This window comes from Salvia miltiorrhiza, chromosome 3 (assembly GCF_028751815.1).
Source record: "Salvia miltiorrhiza cultivar Shanhuang (shh) chromosome 3, IMPLAD_Smil_shh, whole genome shotgun sequence".
In the NCBI taxonomy this organism is placed as follows: Eukaryota; Viridiplantae; Streptophyta; class Magnoliopsida; order Lamiales; family Lamiaceae; genus Salvia; species Salvia miltiorrhiza.
Window position 1 is genome coordinate 15634932 of NC_080389.1, and position 20062 is coordinate 15654993.

The 20062-nt window shown below is 38.7% G+C and overlaps 1 protein-coding gene and 1 long non-coding RNA gene across 2 annotated transcripts; both read right to left on the minus strand.

The window, feature by feature from the left end:
• Nucleotides 1-9707: 9707 nt before the first annotated feature.
• On the minus strand, nucleotides 9708-11794 carry LOC131017836 (uncharacterized). The gene is made up of 2 exons (XR_009099875.1): nucleotides 11260-11794; nucleotides 9708-10433 (listed from the first exon to the last, which is right to left on the minus strand). It is a non-coding gene; the product is annotated as an uncharacterized LOC131017836 (long non-coding RNA).
• A 2958-nt stretch (nucleotides 11795-14752) lies between these two features.
• Nucleotides 14753-19094, minus strand: LOC131017832 (uncharacterized). The gene is made up of 5 exons (XM_057946570.1): nucleotides 18763-19094; nucleotides 16327-18342; nucleotides 15770-15830; nucleotides 15424-15647; nucleotides 14753-15202 (listed from the first exon to the last, which is right to left on the minus strand). The coding sequence occupies exons 2-5, from the start codon at nucleotides 18141-18143 to the stop codon at nucleotides 15136-15138; spliced, it is 2169 nt and encodes a 722-aa protein (XP_057802553.1). The 5' UTR covers nucleotides 18144-18342; nucleotides 18763-19094; the 3' UTR covers nucleotides 14753-15135.
• Between the last annotated feature and the right edge of the window lie 968 nt (nucleotides 19095-20062).

Below are 20062 nucleotides of genomic sequence, written 5' to 3' on the forward strand. Positions count from 1 at the left end.
TCCGTTTGCTTTATACATTATCCAGTTGATTAATAAATTTCTACTGCACGAATTTTTCTACTGTATACTCATAAAATTTTTCCTTACTTATGCATGAATATTAAATTTCGATGCAATTTATGTTTGCACAATTCTTATCATATTTTAATTTAATTTATATGCGAGTTTATGATTATGGGATTTTTTTATTTTTCTGTCTGAAATACCTACATCAATATATTTTCATTTCCATTAATCTCTTTATGACTCATTTCATATTATTTCAAATGTTTCGGGTGTGTATTTCTCTAATTATCTCTATCCACGAACTTTACATAGTTTGTGTACAAATGCTTTTATTAAATTTGTATGCATGATTTTTTAAATGTATACTCGTGAATGTTTCCCAACTACACATGAATATTTTCATTTTTATTAAATTTTTATGCATTTCATGTTTATGATAATTTTAAATTTTAATGTATACGCGTGTTTATGACTATGGCATTTTCCTCGATTTTCTGTCCTCAATACTTACATGAATATATTTCTATCTACTATAATCCCTTTTATGAGTCATTTCATATTATTTCAAATTCTTAGTGTAGGCCTTTCTCAAATTTTATTTATGCACGAACTTTCTCAAAAGTACATACACTACTTAAAAAATTCATACTCACATCATTTATAATTCATTAGGCTACACATGAATATGCATGCTATTTACACTGCACAAGTAACAAAATAAATAAAAAATTCATCTAGTTTATGTTCTCACACAATAGTTCATACAATCACACCTAACTGTTCAATCCACATGTTATATTAATCACTCAAATACATATATTTCAACAATTTAGAGCAAGCATGATTTCATTAGATCGTTTATCTCATACTATACCACTGATGAGAATAAGGCTTGTATTAATGGAAAAGTAAAAGAGTACAAAACATCCAAGAAAGCGCAAAAGAGAGCAAACAAAAGACCGAGCCTCAAAAAACCTTCTAAGAAGAAAAGACCTTAGAAGGAAAAAGAGTACTCGTGAAAGACTCACATTCGGTTCAGGAGCGGGAAGAGACAACTTCAGGAGTTCCGGCCTAACCATCACCCCTAAGAAGCTCGGCTCAAGAAAACCGGAAGAAGAAGAACCAAGAAAGAAAACAGGAGACCAACAACAAAAGAAAACAACCCAACCAAATCCTAAGAGAACCAACGAACCTGCTTATATAACCATACGGATATGACTATGCGTCGACATATCCCTTTCAACCGCAATCCTAATCTCCTCAATCGCAAAAGGCCACCAGCCTTCCTGCCGATCATCATTGGCCATAATATCTGCCGGTTGATTACCCTCACGGTAAATATGCGAGACCATCAAAGAAAAATCCCGAAGCAGGCGAAGAGTATGCTGCCAAAACGCCCTAAATCTCCAAGGAACATCACTCGAGCGAGAGTACAAAAGGTGAACCACATACATAGAGTCAGCCTCAACCCACAGATGCCGCCAGCCTCGGGTATGAGCAATGTGAATAGCATAGATCACAGCCAACAATTCCGCCTCGAAAGCAAAGCCGTTGCCGCCTTTAAAATGAAAACAACCTCGGACATGAGACCACTTGTCTCGAAAAACCCCACCCGCAGCAATAACTCCAGGAGCTCCCGCCGCCGAGCCATCTGTATTAACTTTAATCCATTGACCAACGGGAGGCCACCAGTGAACCTCCACCATACAGGGGGGAGGAGCAGCACGGCTCCTCACCCCAATCGCACGAGTGATCGAATAGTCAGCCCAAGAATTAGAAATATTACCCAACTTCCGGAAAACCCCATCAATCTCCATAAAGTAAGCCTTGACAAAGGCCAAAACCGCACGTCTATCAAAGCACAAATCCTCAAAAATAAGCGCATTGCGTCCCGACCAGATACGCCACATCAGAGTGATAATTCCCGCCTTCCAAAAGGAACCAATTTGGGAACTCCAAGAGAGATTCCAAGCCAGAACTAAGAAGGAATGAATATCCATGCACCCCAAGAGATTCTCTTTACCAAACCAACCTAAAAAATCAGTCCAAATAGGGCGAACACACGAGCACTCCCAAAGCACATGCGAAATCGTCTCACTATCTTGGAGACACAAAGAACAAGCATTGGGCGCAATTAACCCTTGCCGGATCAGAACATCAAAAGTAGGCAAGCGCCCATGGAGGATACGCCAACAGAGAATAGATCGCCTCATCGGAATAAAGTCCTCCCAGATCCATTTGCCCCAGCTAACAGCAGGAAAACGATGGCAAATATTAGAAAAAGCCAAAGAGGCCGAAACCTCACCCTTAACCGACTGTTTCCAATATCTCGTATCCCTCTGGCCGCCCATCGGAATACGCAGAATATCATCCACAATATCAGGAAAACGAGAAACAAAGGATGTCGTGAAATGCCAAACACCATCATAAAAATAATCACTAACCGAGAAGCTCAGAAAATCATGCATATATATCGGAATTTTAAGTTTATTCACAAGCTTGTACCCAAGCCAATCATCCCGCCAAAAGTAAGTATGCTCACCACGGTCAATACAAACATAAGAATCATCCACCAACTGATTGACTTCTTCTTTCATCCCAATCCAAACAGAAGAGTTCGACACCGAATCCTTTGCAACCCCAAAATTGTTTAGATATCTCGATCTCAGAATGGAATGCGCCCAAACAGTTCCCTGAATTAACTTCCAAGCCAGCTTCATCAAATAAGATTTGTTCATTAACGTAAAAGATCTAATGCCGAGGCCGCCTTCTTTCAAGGGGGAGCAGACTCTACCCCAACTAACAGCACAGCTGGGCCGTTTATCAATATTTCCCGACCAAACAAAATTACGACATTTCCTGTCAAGGGAGTGCAGTAACGATTTTGGCCATTTGTAAACCATCATGGAGTGAACAATCGAACTCTGAATAACCGACTTGACTAAACAAAGCCTCCCAGCCATAGAAAGATGACGACCTTTCCATCGAGCAAACTTTTGGACAATCCTATCATGAATTGCCTGAAAGAAAGAAGCTTTCGGACGCCCAACGAAAATCGGAACTCCCAAGTAATTGAAAGGAAGGTTCCCGGTAGTGAAACTGAGCTCACGATGAATAGCACTTTTCCTGTCATTGAGAACTCCCGAACCAAAGTAAATGCAAGACTTCTCCAGACTACACTGCTGACCCGAAAGAGAGTCATAGTACGAAAAGATCTGATGAATTTTTCTAGCATTCCGAACCGTAGCTTTACAAAAGATCATAACGTCATCCGCATAGAACAAGTGAGTAGGGAACTGAAAAGTTCGACTATAGCGCATAGGTTCTAGATGCCCAGAATCAACGCAGCTGCTAAAAAGCCGACTCAAGATATCCTCCGCAATTCCAAAGAGAATCGGAGAAAGGGGATCTCCCTGACGCACTCCGCGAGAACAAGCAAAATATCCCCGCAGCTGACCATTATAGAGAATAGAGAGCCTCGCCGAGCTGAAAATAATTGAAATCCAGTAAATGAATTTCTCATGATAGTGATTAGCTCGCAAAACTTGCAAGATAAAATCCCATCGAATAGTATCAAAGGCTTTCCGGATGTCAACTTTACAAGCCATATTACGTCCCCTGTCCGTGCGTTTCATACAGTTGAAACCTTCCGAGCTGAGCATGATGCAATCATGAATATTACGCCCGCTAATAAAGCCGAATTGATTGTCAGAAACATGAGACGCAGCCACCACGCCAAGATGAGAGGCAAGAATCTTCGAGATAATCTTGAATAAGAAATTCGAAAGGACAATCGGGCGAAGATCAGCAACAGTGTCGACTGAATCCTTCTTGGGAATCAAAATCATCGTACTGGAATTACACCCAGAAGGTAAATAAGAATGGCGAAAGAAATTCTGAACAGCCGCAATGACATCCGCTTTAATCATATCCCAGCAACTTTGAAAGAAGTTACCAGAGAAACCATCAGGGCCAGGAGCACTTGAAGCATCCATATTAAAAACCGCCGCCGCAATTTCACTCTCATCGGGTAAACTCACCAACCGCGCATTCTGATCATCAGACACCCCCGACTCAAAAAGCGCATCAATCTCTAACTGATCTCCAGAAGGTCGACCATCATCAGCGAAAAGAGACGTAAAGTGGTCAATAATATGATTCTCAATAATAGTGGCATCATAAGTCTCTCTACCATCAATCTTGAGGCGAGTGAAAGGCGCATTCCGTTTCTTGAACTTGGTCAAACGGTGAAAAAACTCAGTATTCCTGTCTCCATCCCGAAGCCAGTTCGCACGGCTTTTTTGCTGAAGCAAACAGTTCTTATGTGTCAACGATACATTTAGCTTTGCCTGAAGACTAACCTCCCCATCACAGAGATCGTTCGTATATCCAGAAGCAGAAATCTTCCCCTGAGTAGTCTCAAGCTGTTTCATGAGAGAAGAAATGGAGGAATCCACATTGCCAAAAACCTCTTTATTCCAAACCCCAATCTCCTTACGAAGCCTTTTCAATTTCAACATAACACATAAAATCGGGCAGCGTGTGCTGACAGTCTCCCTCCAAGATGTCGCCACCAGCTCCTGAAAGGTCGGATGCAAGGTCCACATATTAAGAAAACGGAAAGGCCTCCGACCAGAAGGGTTTGTCAATTTGCATTGCAACACCAACGGAGAGTGATCCGAAGTGAGGCGAGGCAGGACAGCAGTAACCAACGACGACCAAAGATCAGCAAAACCCTGCGAAAACAAAGCACGATCTAAAACAGATTCCACATGGTGTGGTAAAAATCTACGTCCCGACCAAGTGAATCGAAGCCCCTCCGTAGGGGATTCAATAAAGCCAGAGTCATCAATAAAATCACAAAACTCCTCACAAGAACCTCTATGTGGCGAAGCTAAACTCAGACGCTCATGAGCACCTTTCACAGCATTAAAATCGCCCATGAAAACCATTTTTCCAGAAACGAAACGAAGAAGATCATGCCAGAGATCACGGCGGTCATTTTGGTCATTCGAACCATGAACAAAAGCAATACAAAAATCATAACTATGCCACAGGCAGTCCACCACAACCACCTGATCAGAAGAGAACAAAACATTAGTAACAACAGAAGAGTGAACAAAAACCCAAATATTCGAACAGCGAGGAGACCGGCAGTTTTGATGCACCGGGACAAGATTCAACGAATGCCAGTAACTCTGTCTAACTTTCCGAAACGCCCGTTTCGGTTCAAGAATGCCCAACACCACCGGGCTAAAAGAATTACAATGCTCCTTCAGCAGACGTTTGGATTCATCCGTTAAACCACGGACATTCCATGCAATAATATTCATCAGAATTAATTTATGTTAGCGGAGGTAGCTCCGCTTCTTTCAACCTCTTCCGCCCAGCTCTCTTTGGCGACGCTCTCCATGGCTAGAGCGCTGTCTCTATTACTTGTATCAATCACAAAAGTACGCGACGTATCCCCCTTGTTACGAAGTCTACTTTTAATGCTTGTGTCCGCTGGCCTGTTTGCTGTGTTCTCCGCTGCCCTAGCAGCTTGGTCCTGTTTGGATGGTCTTCCTCGTCGCTTAGCAGGAGCAACTGTTTCTGGCATGGGCGCTTTAGCTATCGCCAAAATCTGCTCAAGTCTTTGAGCTTTCAAGGCATTATTAACAGCAATATCATCCGTTGTGGAAACGTACTTCCCACTGCTGTCATAGTTCACTTCTTCATCCTCATCCGAAACCTCCTCCGAGATATGTCCATCATTGATCGCAGAAATGTTGACTGGCTGATCAAACACCGAGTTTTTACAAGGTTTTAGACACTCGGCCAACCTATCAGGGCCGTAGTGTTCAGCAGAATTGGAATCATCCAAAGATTTACCCCTAGAAAGAGGTACCCGCCGCTGCTGCTCCGGTTCTTCAAGCAATTCAGTGCCTTCGTTAGCCAACAGGGCAAAACTGTTGTTCGACGCCGAAACCGGCAAGCTTAACTGTTTATGGTGATCATTTTTCTGAAGTGAGTAACATCCCGGGTCCGAACGAGCTGGGGAAACCTGTATGTCGCTTCTCGAACCCACCTCAACCGGCCTATCTCCCTTGGCTGTCTCCTGCTCATGTTCTCTCTCGTCTCTAGCATCACCAGAGATAGGTTGCCACTGTTTCCCATTTTTAACCAAAGGCATTTGACTTCTATCTTGAACATCCTCTTCCACAACCGTCTTCTTAACGGAGATTTTCCGACACTTTTCGGTGGGATGTCCTGTAAGTTTACATTTTGAGCAATAGAAAGGTAAATTCTCATACGTGAATTCAACATAGAACGAAAAAGAATCGTTATCAATTAAGAGAGTAGTAGGAAAGGATTTGGACATATCTAACTCAATAAGAAGGCGCGCGAACTGCCCAAAATCACGACGGGCCGAGGCTCCGTCAATTTTAATAGGATGACCAATGTACCGCCCAATCCCGGCTAGAATCTCAGGATGCCAATACTCAATTGGCAAATAATGTATCCTCACCCATACATTCGCCATGGAAGAATTCTCTTTAAATGGATCAAAGTGTTTGGACCATTCTCGAAGACGTACATGACCACAAGATAATTCCCAGACCGGCTTGGCTTTAGCACGAGTTTTGTCTTCAGGAGTCCGGAAAACCAGCGTATAATACCCTTTCCCAAGAGGAATAAGTTTCCACTCAGATTCTAATTTCCAAATTTTGTGAAGTTCTGCCTTGAGAAGCAATGCAGGTTGAGGTTTGTCTCCTTTACGAAGGAAAAGACGACCAATAATAGCATGAGAGAATTCCTTACTGACTTCTTGCGCATATAGGTGCTGTGGAACTTTTAAGGAGAACTGCTCTCCCTCTTTGGTGGGACGTAATGAGTGAAACCGATGAGCAGCTAGGTCGGGACGTCTCGGTGGCCTGTTCATCGTGATATCAGCATACGATTTGGATTTGGGCATGTTATCAGCCCCCACATCCGAATCATTAGGGTTTGAGATAGCTGTGGCGTTGGGTATAGCAACTTCTCGTTCTTCCACAAAAGCAGAATCTGCTCCGTTACCGCCAGCCAAGCCCGCACCAGTCTTTGTGTAGTCATTCATCGGGGAATTATTGCAGGCAAAATTGTTCGAAACTATTGGGAGATTCAGACCTCCCGGAGAAGTCATGTGGTACCAAAAAACTCCTGCAGCAAGAGCCAGAAAAGCAAACAGACAGTAGCTAAACAAGGGAGCAACGCATAGCAACTGTGGTGCTTTTTGTCAAACAGCTGGTGTGCTGTTTTTGGGACCTTGTTTGTGGAGGTTGGAGACGACACTAGCCACCAGATCGGTCCACCACGCTGTCGGATCCGGCCACCAGAGTTTGGCCACCAGAAACGCAGCCACCGCCTGTTGGTTGACTGCTGCCAAGTGGACGCCGGTCGCCGGGCTTGTGGCTAGCCGGTGCCGCGCAGACACAGAGGGACTGCAGCGAGCAGCGTCGGGGTGGTGTCGTAGTCAACGCCGGGTTCGCCGCGCTGGTGCTGCTGGAGCACCGGTCGCCGCGCTGCTGCTCTGCACCGGTCGCCGCTGCTGCTGGATCTGCCGGTCGCCGCGCTGCAAGTCGCCGCTGTGGCTGGACTGCTGGTCGCCGCTCTGCAAGTCGCTGCTGCTGCTGGACCGGTCGCCGCTGCTGCTGGACTGCAAGTCGCCGCACTGCCGGTCGCCGCTGCTGCTCGTTCTGCCGGATCTGCAAGTCGCGCCGGATCTCAAAGAAGCCTTTTCTTCTTTATTCTTTGCCCGCTTGTATGATATGAACGGTATGATATCTTTTAAAGCCCATACAAAGTTGGAAGTGATTTAATCAAGACTATAAAACTTAACCATACAAATCATCTATCTCATACTATAAAATACCACTATCACAGGCATATTATCAACAAAATATTCATTAAATACTTAAATAAAATTCATACAAATGATATTATAATTCATTGACGTCGCTTTCTCATCGGACGGCGAGTTAAGGACGGCGATTATGAACGAAAACCCTTATTTTTCTTTTATGAGCTTTGTGTTGAGTGTGGGAAGATGAACAATTATTTTTTGATTCACATATGATATTAATTGTTTCGAGTAGACACAATTAACCCCAAATTCAAATTTTAATTCATATCCCTCTGATGATTCGGTGAAAAATTAGGTGTGATTCATTTACTACTATAATTTCTTCACTCTATTGATAATACCAACAAGTAATGATTGGAAATCTTAATTTTCCTTTTTAATTGTTGCTTGATAATTGGAACTACCATATAGAATATTTAGGGAGTCAAATTGATATGGGCAATTATACCCTTACGTCACATATCCGTATGCACAATTTAATTAAGTAAATGCACTATACAACACATTTAAATTAAAATCCATCCGTAGATCATGTACAACCCGAACCGATTATCGAATTAACCGATACCCGAAAATTTTGAAAATCTAATAACCAATACCATATCGATAACCGAAAAAATCGGTTATCGAGTAACCAAACCTGAATGGTTCGGTTCGGTTATCGGGTTATCCAATACCTAATATCCATTTAGATAGTCCTAATAGCAAGCATATTGAATTACTTACCCTGAAATATAACTCAATTTAATAGAAAATATGACTTTTTATAATAAATATGACTTCATAATAGCAAGTATATTTAATTACTTAATAGAAAATATAACCTTTTCTAATAGAAAATAAGACTTTTTATAATAGTAAATATTACTTCATAATAGCAAGTATATTGCATTACTTAATACTAGGAAATATGATTTTTTTTTCTAATAGTAGATATGATTTTTTATAATAACAAGTATGATTTTTAATAATAGCAAGCATATTAAATTATTTAATATACTTAATATGAATTTTGATCATAGTAAATATGATTTTTTATAACTATGCTCTGGTAATCATCTCCATTGATGGATCTATTTGGAGAATAAAGAAAAAGAGTGTTATACATTTTTTCTATAGTTAAATTATTTATATTAAATTATGTATGAACAAATACAGAGTTCAAAATTTTTTTAGGTTATTATTTTAGGGTTGTTTGTAAAACAAAATCAATTTTTTCCCGACTTGCAAAATTAGGCCAATTATTTTAAAGTTTGACGTTTTTGGGCCACATTTGGCTCCAATTTGATATTTATAGGCCACATTTTGAGCTATATTTGAACCCAAATGTGGCTCAAAATAATTCGATTGAATTCAAATATGACTCCGTCAAAATTTAAAATAATTAATTTATTTTTACAAATTCAAAATAAATTGACCTATCTTCACAAACTGTCCTAAAATAATAGCCTAAAAAATTTTGAACTCACAAATACATGTTTGCAAGATGCTACGAAGATTAATAGCCTCAGTGAATTTTCGATTTCCAAGATCTGTAGAGTTTATTGGCAGCTAAATATGAACAATAAAACCTTTCTGCACCATCATTTTTATCATTTACAGACTCGCATGAGAATCTTTCACATTCAAATTCGGCAAAGTCGGTTGTGTTAATATATATTAGTAGCCTAAAATATAAAAATAATTTTAAAAAAAGCCATAACTATAAAACTATAGTAAAAGTAGCCATTTTGTAGTGAAAAGACAAGTATATCCTCAGTGGGGTCCACAAATCCCTCTCTCTCTCCTCTCTCTCTCTCGATTTTTTCTTGCTTTCAAATTTATTTTGTTCCTCTATCTCTCACTCTCGCTCAGCTCTCTCTCGCTTACTCTCTCTCTCTCGCTCAAACTCTCTCCATCGCCAAGCTCCAGCCGCCGCCGCCAACTTCCACCGCTGCTGTCGAACTCGCCGATCACCATCAGCCGCCTCTTGCCGGCACAACAGCAGCTCCTTCAAGACAGCAGCAGCAGGAGCTGGGAGTCGTAGCAGCTGCTGTCAGCAGAACACGAGAGCAGTAGCCGCGCGCCGCCGCCTCGCCTATTCGCGCCATCACCGTGGAACACCACCACCCCTCCCTCCTTTTCCAGCTCCAAGCTCCCTCTCCGATCATATCTTAACAGCAACCGTTAAAGCAGGATAGCAGCTGTTCTGCTTAATCACGTCGCCACTCCAAACTCGCCAATAGAGCTTCGCCGGCCACCGTCGTCGCCGCCATCCTCGCACAATCAGCCGAGAAATCCGTGGAACAGAAAGGGAAACGCTGAGAAAAGCCCCCTGTTCTCTCGCTGAAATTAGAATAGAAGCACGAGTGGGCCCTCTTTGCCGGTTTATTTCGTCGCCGACCGGCCACGAGGCTGCAAACCGAGAACGCGTAGCCCTTCACCTATCTACAGGCTACCACCACCAACAATCGAAATGCTCAAACACTCTCTACATCTCCCAAACCAATAGCCGCAATATCCTCCGGCGAAACGACGTTAGTGAACGATCTCAAGAACGTTTCATCTCGTTCTTGCTCTCTCTCACGATCGCCTCGTCTTCTGCGACGGCTAGAGAGCAGGCCTATTGCCGCTGGACACCGTTCACTCTTTCTCTTCGGCCCTCACAATCGAGAATTCAAGAAAACAACCCTCTTTTCCTTCGTTTATTCACTTTAAAGTGAATAAAGGCTCTTGCGAACTCTCGTCGTTCGCCAAGTTAAACGCCGGGTAGCCTTCTATGATTTATAATTATAGATATTCGGCGATTAAGCGAAACTCGTGGAATCATACGAGTTGGAGACGATCGGAATTCGTCGTTTGCTTACGAGGCTAGGTAAGCATGGAAATGAAATATATCTTTTATTTTATTTTATTTTGCAAAGTTATTTGAATGGTAAACTTTGCATGGGAGTAAAGAAATGATTATTATATATTTATATGCTATTTATATATATACTCCCTCCGTCCACGAAATGAGTACCCATTTGTGGACGGCACGGGTTTTAAGAAATGTATGGAGTGTAGTGTGAATAATTTAAGGGTCCCACTTTTTGAGTGTATTAATTAAAGAAATGTGTGGGGTACACTTGCCAAAAAGGGAAATGGGTACTCATTTCGTGGACGGACGAAAAAGGAAATATGGGTACTCATTTCGTGGACGGAGGGAGTAATTATTATTGAAATTCGTAAAATGGTGGTGAGACGATTTTCAAATTATAATTGTTAAGTCATTTAAGAATTATTGATTTCTAAGTTTTCAATAAACGAGGAGTGTCTTGATGAGAGAAGAATGATTTGTATAAAGAAATTGTTTAAGATATGGATAAGATGAGATGGGATACGATTGTCACAAGACAAGTCTATCCTATTTGGAGTTTAATGTCTCATGGATTGATAGAATAAGACATGTGTTAAGCAGGAGAAACACGATTAAATTGTGGATGGATGGATTGTTGGAGCTTTTGTTGGTTGTAGGATGAAATTGTGCTTAAATTATGTAATCGTGTACTATTTGTGTACTGAAGAACCAGGTTTTGTGTACAATTTCGTGCACTTGATAACTATGGATGATGTCAGGTTTCGTGTACGTCTTTGTGTTCTAATTTATAGATTTCGTGTACTATTCGTGTACTGAAGAAATAGATTTTGTGTATGACTTCGTGTACTTGATATTAATAAATAATAACAACTTTCGTGTACTGTTTCATGTTTATGTTTATAGGTTTCGTGTACTGTTTCGTGTATCTGTTTACAGGTATTGTGTACTATTTTGTGCACTTGGGATAACCAGGTTTCGTGTACTATGTCGTGTATTGAAGAACATGTTCAAGTGTGCACGAGATATTGTACACGACTATGATCTTTTGAACACGGCACTAGACACGAAATCAAATAACATACTTTTAAATGATTTGGCATCGATATGGATGTTAAGATTTTCATTTTCATTGAGAATTATGCTTCAAATCTCAAAATAAACTTACTTAACACGTTTTTATTGAATTCTCTATTAAATTAGTAAAACTTAAAACTTACAACTTTGTAAGAGAATGTACATAAATATTAATGAAGTAACTTAAGATTTATACGAATAATAAGTTATATTGTTGTTTTAAAGACATTCTTAGTAAAAATTATGAAAACTACTCAATTGGCTCATTGTACCAATTTATAATGATCGATCAATTCAAAAATCGATCTAAAATCAAGCATCTTATACGGTGCACGAGATTAGGGTACACGAATCATTCGTGCAGTGCAGTGGTTCGTGCAGTGATTCGTGTACCCTAAGGATTCGTGTACCCTAATCTCGTGCACCGTATAGGATGACTGATTTTAGATCGATTTTTTAATTGATCGATCATTATAAATTGATGCATTGAGTAGTTTTCATAATCTTTACTAAGAATGTCTTTAAAACAACAATATGACTTACTATTAGTATAAATCTTAAGTTACTTCATTAATAGTTACGTACATTCTCTTACAAAGTTGTAAGTTTTAAGTTTCACTAAATTAATAGAGAATTCAATAAAATCGTGTTAAGTAAGTTTATTTTGAGATTTGAAGCATAATTCTCAATGAAAATGAAAATGTTAACATTCATATCGATGCCAAATCATTTAAAAGTATGTTATTTGATTTCGTGTCTAGTGTTGTGTTCAAAAGATTATAGTCGTGTACAATATCTCGTGCACACTTGAACATGTTCTTCAATACACGACATAGTACACGAAACCTGGTTATCCCAAGTGCACAAAATAGTACACAATACCTGTAAATAGATACACGAAACAGTACGAAACCTATAAACATAAACACGAAACAGTACACGAAAGCTGTTATTATTTATTAATATCAAGTACACGAAGTCATACACAAAACCTATTTCTTCGGTATACGAATAGTACACGAAATCTATAAATCAGTTTTAGTAACTGTTCAAAATGACCAACTAAAAACTTGTGTATGACAAATGGGATGATTGAGTTTAGATCGATTTTTGAATTAATCGATCATTATAAATTTTTAGGAGAATTAGAATCTCTAAATTAGTGGAAACAAATTTAGGATTATTTTTAGGAGAATTAAAATCTCTAAATTCGTGGAAACAAATCTAGGATTATTTTAGAAGAATCTCTAAATTAGTGGAAACAAATCTAGGATTATTTAAAGATAATCTCTAAATTAGAGGAGACAAAACTAGGATGATTTTTGGAGAATCTCTAAATTAGTGAAAACAACATAATTGTCGAACAAAAAATAAAAAAAATTATTAAAAAAAACATAATTTTCGAATATAAATAAACAAAATTTTAGAAAAAAATATTATTTCCGAAACAATAAAAAAATAATATATGAAAACAAAGCTATGATTATTTTTAAAAGAATCCCTAAATATGTGGAAACAAATAAATAAAACATAAATTTTGAAAAAGAAATAATTTAATCTTCAAAAAAAATATTAATTTCGAAAAAAATAATAGCAGGAAATAAATCTAGAATTATTTTAACAAGAAACACAAAATTATTGGTAACAAATCAATAATAATATTTTGAAACAAATAAATAAAAAATATCAGGAATAAAAAATCATATAGACATCGAAATATATGATTTATATAATTTTAGGAAATAAAAAACCGAAAAATAAGGCAACAAAAAAACGATAAATAAGGAAACAGAAAAAACTTAAATATTAAAACATAATTGTCGAAAAAGAAAATTAATCTTCAAAAAAAATATTAATTTCAAAAAAACAATTTAATTCCGAAAAATAAATGATAATATTTTGAAACAAATAAATAAAAAAAACCAGAAATAAAAAATAATATAAAATTCGAATTATTATAAGATTTATAAGAATAATTTTCGAAAACAAAAAATAGAAAATTAAAGCAGCCAAAAAACGGAAATAAAGGAAACAAAAAAAAGTCAACTATTGATAAAGAAGATAAACGAAAATTAAGCCTAATCTAAGGGAAGTAATTAATGGAGGATAATTATGTAAAACACCAAAATCATAAAAAACCCAACTCCTCTTAATAGTAATATCCCTTCAAACCACCAAAAATCTTTATTGTTTATTTAATATATTATAGTTATATTATTTGTGGTCCCCATTGAGGATATGTTTGTCTTTTTACTACAAAATGGCTACTTTTACTATAATTTTATACTTGTGGCTCTATTGAATATATTATTTATTTTATAGGCTAAATATAAATTTCCCCCAAATTGTAATAGCCTCATCAATTGCCAAGAATTTAGCTCTAGTATCCTCAGTTGTTCAGCTTCTTTACGACCAAAGCTCACCTCATCCCCCACCTCCCCCTTCCATCAACTCCTTGGCAGCCGCCGCCAAACTCTCCCACTTAACAAACCCCACTCTCAGCTACTCCGCCATCAACACCGTGTTAAGCGGCTGCTACAACAGCCACATTTCCGGCATCGACATAATCAGAACCCTCGCGCACATACTCTCCATCACCGCATTGGCTCAAGAACCCCGCTTCCCCCCATTCTCCACCCAAATCTGTCCACCACTCGCAACCCACAAAAATTTGATGCCAGATCTCTCCAACCCCGTCTTCATCTCCTCGAATTGCTCCGCGAGAGATCCCGGTTTGCCGTTGTTGAAGCAATGTAACAGTTCTTTTTTTTTTTTTTTTAAATAGTTGGATCTGGTGGATCGGGTGGGTCGCAAAAACGGGTCAACAAAACGAATAGGAAAGACCCGGTCTCATAGAAGATAATAAGAGACCGATCCTATGGAAGACCAGATCTCAAGTGGTTAATGCTTAAAACTAAAGGTTTTTTATTCAAATTCCCTTAAAATTTCTCTTAATTCAATCAAATATATATCCTTTGAAGAAATACTAACAAAGTAAAACTCATCACACGAGTATTATTGATCTTTTTACAGGTAAAAAATGTATTAGTTCCAGTAAATCTATGCACATAATGCCAAAATCATGGCAAGAATACGAGGCACAGGTATCAACATGTCGAATCAGTCGTAGCGACTTCACTACGGCAGATCTTGTGATTTGCTTTCATGCCTCAACTTGCAATAAGCCAAAAAGTGCAAAATGGGAATATAAAGGAACTGTAATTCGAGCCATAACAGTATAATGTCGAAGCAGTCGTGGGGACATCCTAACTAGGATGTTTACCTGAAAAAGTTGAGCATCTTACTGTCCTGATGAAGACTGCAATCATAAGATCTAGCTCTGGTATCGGGCGATGAATCTTGGAACTTTCATGCCAAACCCGTGCTTCGCCCTCTCCACGCTGTTCAAAAATCAATCATGTTGATTTTTTATCAATCAATGGAAAGGAACATATGCTTTTTGGAAATGAAATGGAATAGAGAAGAATCATTGAAGCTGATATGCAACATCAATACAGTTTTATTGGAGCAAACATGCAAAAATGAGCACTTGATACAAAAAGTGACCACAAAAATTGATATATGACACATCGTTCTCTTGCATAAAGATGGATCAACTTACGTAGGGGCAAGTTTGCCTATGCTCTCTAGCTCTTCCCCGGTTTCCTCGTCAACCACTTCTCCAGAAATCTTGACAAGATAAGCTCTGCCACTTAAAATTGGAAGACCTCTACCAGCAAGTAAGTCCAAATCCTTCTGGTGAAGTTCCCGGCCATTCACAAAAACCCCCGTGTTTCCAGCAGCACACTTCTCCGGCATCGGATAATTGAATTCCTCAATATTTGGCTGCCAACAAAATAAAATTTCCAACTTTTGAATCTTATGATGACTACATCAAATACTGTACATCTTTTCTTGTATGACATAAATTTTAATATTCAAAGAAGATCGATCAGATGTAAGCTCACCATGATAATGCCCAGACAAGGAAAGCCCATCACGCCCCAAAATCCAGCACGTATATCATACCTGGAGTTTTAAAACATTATGTATTAGCATTCTGGATCAAAACGAGAAAATCAATAAAATACTTTTTGAGGTCTAAAATGCAAGGTAAAAACAGTTGCTTGTGTATTTGGATGGAAATGCTGTAATTTAGTAATTTCAACACTTTTCCACTGCTACATGTGTATTTTTTTTAGAAAATGTTTCATCCAATCTAGTGAAATCATGATATTCACTAATGCAAATAATGTGACCCCAGTTCCATTCAATGTGAATATATATATATAATTTTCATGATATCCCTACACAACATAAAAATAGATAGAATAAATTAAAAAGTAGCAAGTGTGCCAAACATCTAGAGACTAACATGACATAAAGCTCTTTGTAGACTGGACCTAGCTAGCTGATATTCTATATAAAATTCATGTAGGAAAAAAAAAAAAAAAACGATGGCAAACTCAGACGCATGCCAGTTCTAATATGTAATAGACATTTTTATAAAGTGCAGATTGCATACCAGTACTCTCCAGATTGAATTGGTCCAGCCAACAGTTCAGCCTTCTGAACGAGATTTTCTGGTATCAAGCGCCCATTCACAAAAACTTGTGATGTACCGAGTTCTGCATTTGGTTCCCATTTTCTAAAGTCTCGAGATCTACTGTTGGCAAGACCTGAAGATGAAGACTCTGCACCTTTGTCGTCCCTTAAGTGCTGTTCTTTACTTTCTTCCCAAGTGTCCTGTGATATACAGCTCTTCGGAAATTCTTTTGACTCGATTTCAGTTGACACAGCCGAGTCTCTTTCAGAATTCTGCCAAGAGACATTGCGGTCGAACCCAGATTTTGTACCTTTATTCTCATTGTCATGTTGGCCGACTGCATTATCAGCTGAACAATGATCAGGGGGTTCCTCAGTAGACAAAATAGGATGCGGGAGTGACTCGACTTCTTCTTCTATATGTAGTTCTGCAGTTGAGGAATCATGTTTTTCAGATGGAAGAGTATCTGGCATTTGCTGATCCTTGGAGAGACTCGAAACTGAAGAAAGCGAATCTAACTGCTTCTCATACTCATCAGAATTTGACTTCTTGTCTGCTAGAGAAACCTTGGGAACGGAATCATCATTTGAATCGGAGCAAGCATACTTATCAGCTAAATTCGAACCACCCTGGTCGTAACCGACATCTTTATCTGCTGCCAAACTAGAACAATCATCCGTCTCAGTCGCTACATGGTCAAAACTTGCAGGAACTGGCGCAGCCAAAGCCTTGTTCCCGAGTTCAAACAAGATTATTGAAGAACAGGCCCCACATTTTAGCTTCTGTTGCCTTTTCGCCAGTGAAATGTGATTTATTGGAAGCCTCAGCGATTCAAAGCAACTGGTGCACGCTATGAAAGGAGCACCACCTGCAACAGGATGCATCATATGCACATCCCTACGAGCTTCCTCCATCTTTCTAGGACGACTCTGATGAATTCCATTGTTTTCAAAATCAAGATCCGTGGAATTCGGTGTTATAGATGGCTGGGAATGAGAACTATGCGAGTTGAAGCCTCCAGGACAATAACCCTGTGGCCCGTGCCCAACAGGATACGTATGATGATGATAGTTGGGATTCGATAGTACATGCGGAGGTAAATCCCAATCCTTATCAAAACAATGCACGCAAGAGCAGGTCGGACTGTGAATGAAGTTTTCATCTAGATGATTCAGACTGCCACCATAACCATGGCGACGGTCATGATAGGGCTGATGCAAGTATTTAGATTGTGGGTGGCCATACGGCCACCGGGGCATTTCCTGCTGATAAGTATTAGCATACGACGAGCCTTCATGTTGGTATCCTCTACGAAAATGTGCATCCCTATGGGCATAAGGAACATATCCAGGTCCTAGACCTATATGAGGGTGGTGTGCTTTCTCATCCAAAGCAAGGGGTTGCTGGTATACACCGTGTGAAGTAGGCAACGCTTCTTGAAGATAAGCAGCATGATTTCTGGGATAAGGATCATTTACGATCATGTCAGTACCCATCCTGTGCCCGGGTTTCTCTGTCACTTCACAAGACCGAGTAAGATGATCCTTCAACTCATCAAGTTTCCGTAGGAGCTCAGCCCGACAATTCTCCAGATTCTCAAACCTGGATGGCCCATCCATTTCATGATTCATATATCTTCTTGCCTCTTCACCCTGCTCATAATAAGAGTTCTCGTTGTAACTAGACGGCCCTTGATCACGATGGAGATAATAATCGTCTCTCCCCTGTCCAGGAGCTCCTCTGGCAGGCGAAGAAGAAAACACTGGCCCCTTACCAATCACACGCCTTTGGTCCATCGTAAGCCTCAACCTTAATGACTCAAAAACGGAATCCTTATATTAATCAAGATTTCTCCACACTGAAAGCTCACATATTCTGGCCAATCCACATTCAAGTTTCAATCTGTTCCCAAATTTCTTTTAACTATGAGTCTATGAATATAAAACCCCAATTTCAGCTTCTGGTCAATCCACATTCAAGTTTCAATCTATTGAGCTGTAAAACAGTTAAATACCATTACATAATTGTTTCAACTTCTTCTGCCAACAAAGATTTCTCATTGAGCACAACATCTTTTTTCTGAATAATCAAATAAATATGTATGTGCATCTAAACAATCTGATGCAGATATTACAAAAATTCACAGCATAATCACCTTTGCCTAAATGCAGCATCAGAAAAATTAACGATTCGAATTTTTTATATCGAGTTCACGTTAGTAATTAATTATATGACTCACTGCATTTCATCAAAGATTTGGACAAGAAAACATCAAGATTCGAACACAATTAGCTCGAAAACATCTGTATTAACAAATACTTGAACCCTAAAAATTCCCAACTGATAAGGGCACATTCTTTTTCAACACATACACACAGAATACACAAAGATTGACGCACACAAAATGAGTTGTACCTTTTTAGAGCAGCACTGCAGCAGCACACAGGAGGGGAGAGAGAGAGAGAGAGAGAGAGAGAGAGCTATGGGAAGGAAGGGGGTTTTCACGGCTGGTACAGCTGACCAGTCGCCAACCGTACATCAACAACTAATGCCATTTTCTTTAATTTTTCAACTGCAAGTTAGTTGACTAAGAAAACATATTTATTTCTAAATCTGTAATTTATGTCTGGATTCTGTCATTACACTCCACCAAATCAGAGTACAAACGAGGATATCTCAATAAGCAATTCCCTAAAAAAAGGTATTGGATCCAAGCGGCGGATCATCCGTGCACAAACCTCAACTCACTAAAAAATGATTAAATAAACACGTCAATGAGATTTGATTAGTGAACAGTCACATTCAAGAATAAAAAGTTAGAATCCTGTCGACTTTTCCGACAATTACAAATAACATAGGACCATGTCAAAAATAAAAAGAAACAAACTTTTGCTCAAAAAGAAGAAAGAAAAAAAGATGCTAATTTTTATATGGGATGTGATTTTTGGACACTAGGTGTCTATACCTTCATAAAAAATTGGTTTTTGCTTAAAAATTAATTTGATCGATTTTTTCTTATTTAGTGATTTGTCTAAAATATCATTTTCAAAAATATATTCAATCGATTTTGTTACTATTATTTTTGGTTTTTATATATTTTTATATAAAAAAATTAGTGAACTTGGAAAAAAAAATATAAAAATCAAAAATAATAAAAAAATCGGTTGAATATATTTTGAAAATGATATTTTAGATAAATCACTAAATAGCAAAAAATCGGTCAAATTAAATATGAAGCAAAAACTAATTTTTTTATGAAGGTATCTAAGACACTTGATGTCCAAAAATCTTTTTCCTTTTTCTATATACTCCCTCCGTCCCGCGAAGCGTGACCCACTTTCCTTTTTGGGTTGTCCCACGAAGCTTGACCTGTTTCTAAAAATAGCAAAAAATTTACCCTTTATTCACCTTTTCACTTTTTCACCTACCACACTTAACACACAAAATACCAATTTCTTAATTCCCGTGCCGAAAAGAAATGGGTGACGCTTCATGGGACGGAAGGAGTAAGATTTACTAGAAAAATATGAAATTTAGGGTTTCTTCCATAAAAAAGGGAGATTTTGGATTTTGGAGGGGTGAACTTGAAGCTTTGACTTGGTTGCCGACATCTTTTTGAGCTTTGACTTTTCTCGACGACTTTTAAAACCTTCTATAGTACTACTAGTATTTATTTTTCAGGTCATATTTTTTTCCTCAAAAAAGAACAAGTCAT

Coding starts and splice junctions, on each gene's coding strand:
- LOC131017832 (XM_057946570.1), bottom strand. CDS start 18,143: ATGGACCAAAGGCGTGTGATTGGTAAGGGGCCAGTGTTTTCTTCTTCG. Junction 15,648..15,769: donor CTTGTCTGGGCATTATCATG/GTGAGCTTACAT, acceptor TTTTGTTGGCAG/CCAAATATTGAGGAATTCAA. Junction 15,203..15,423: donor ATAGGCAAACTTGCCCCTAC/GTAAGTTGATCC, acceptor ATTTTTGAACAG/CGTGGAGAGGGCGAAGCACG.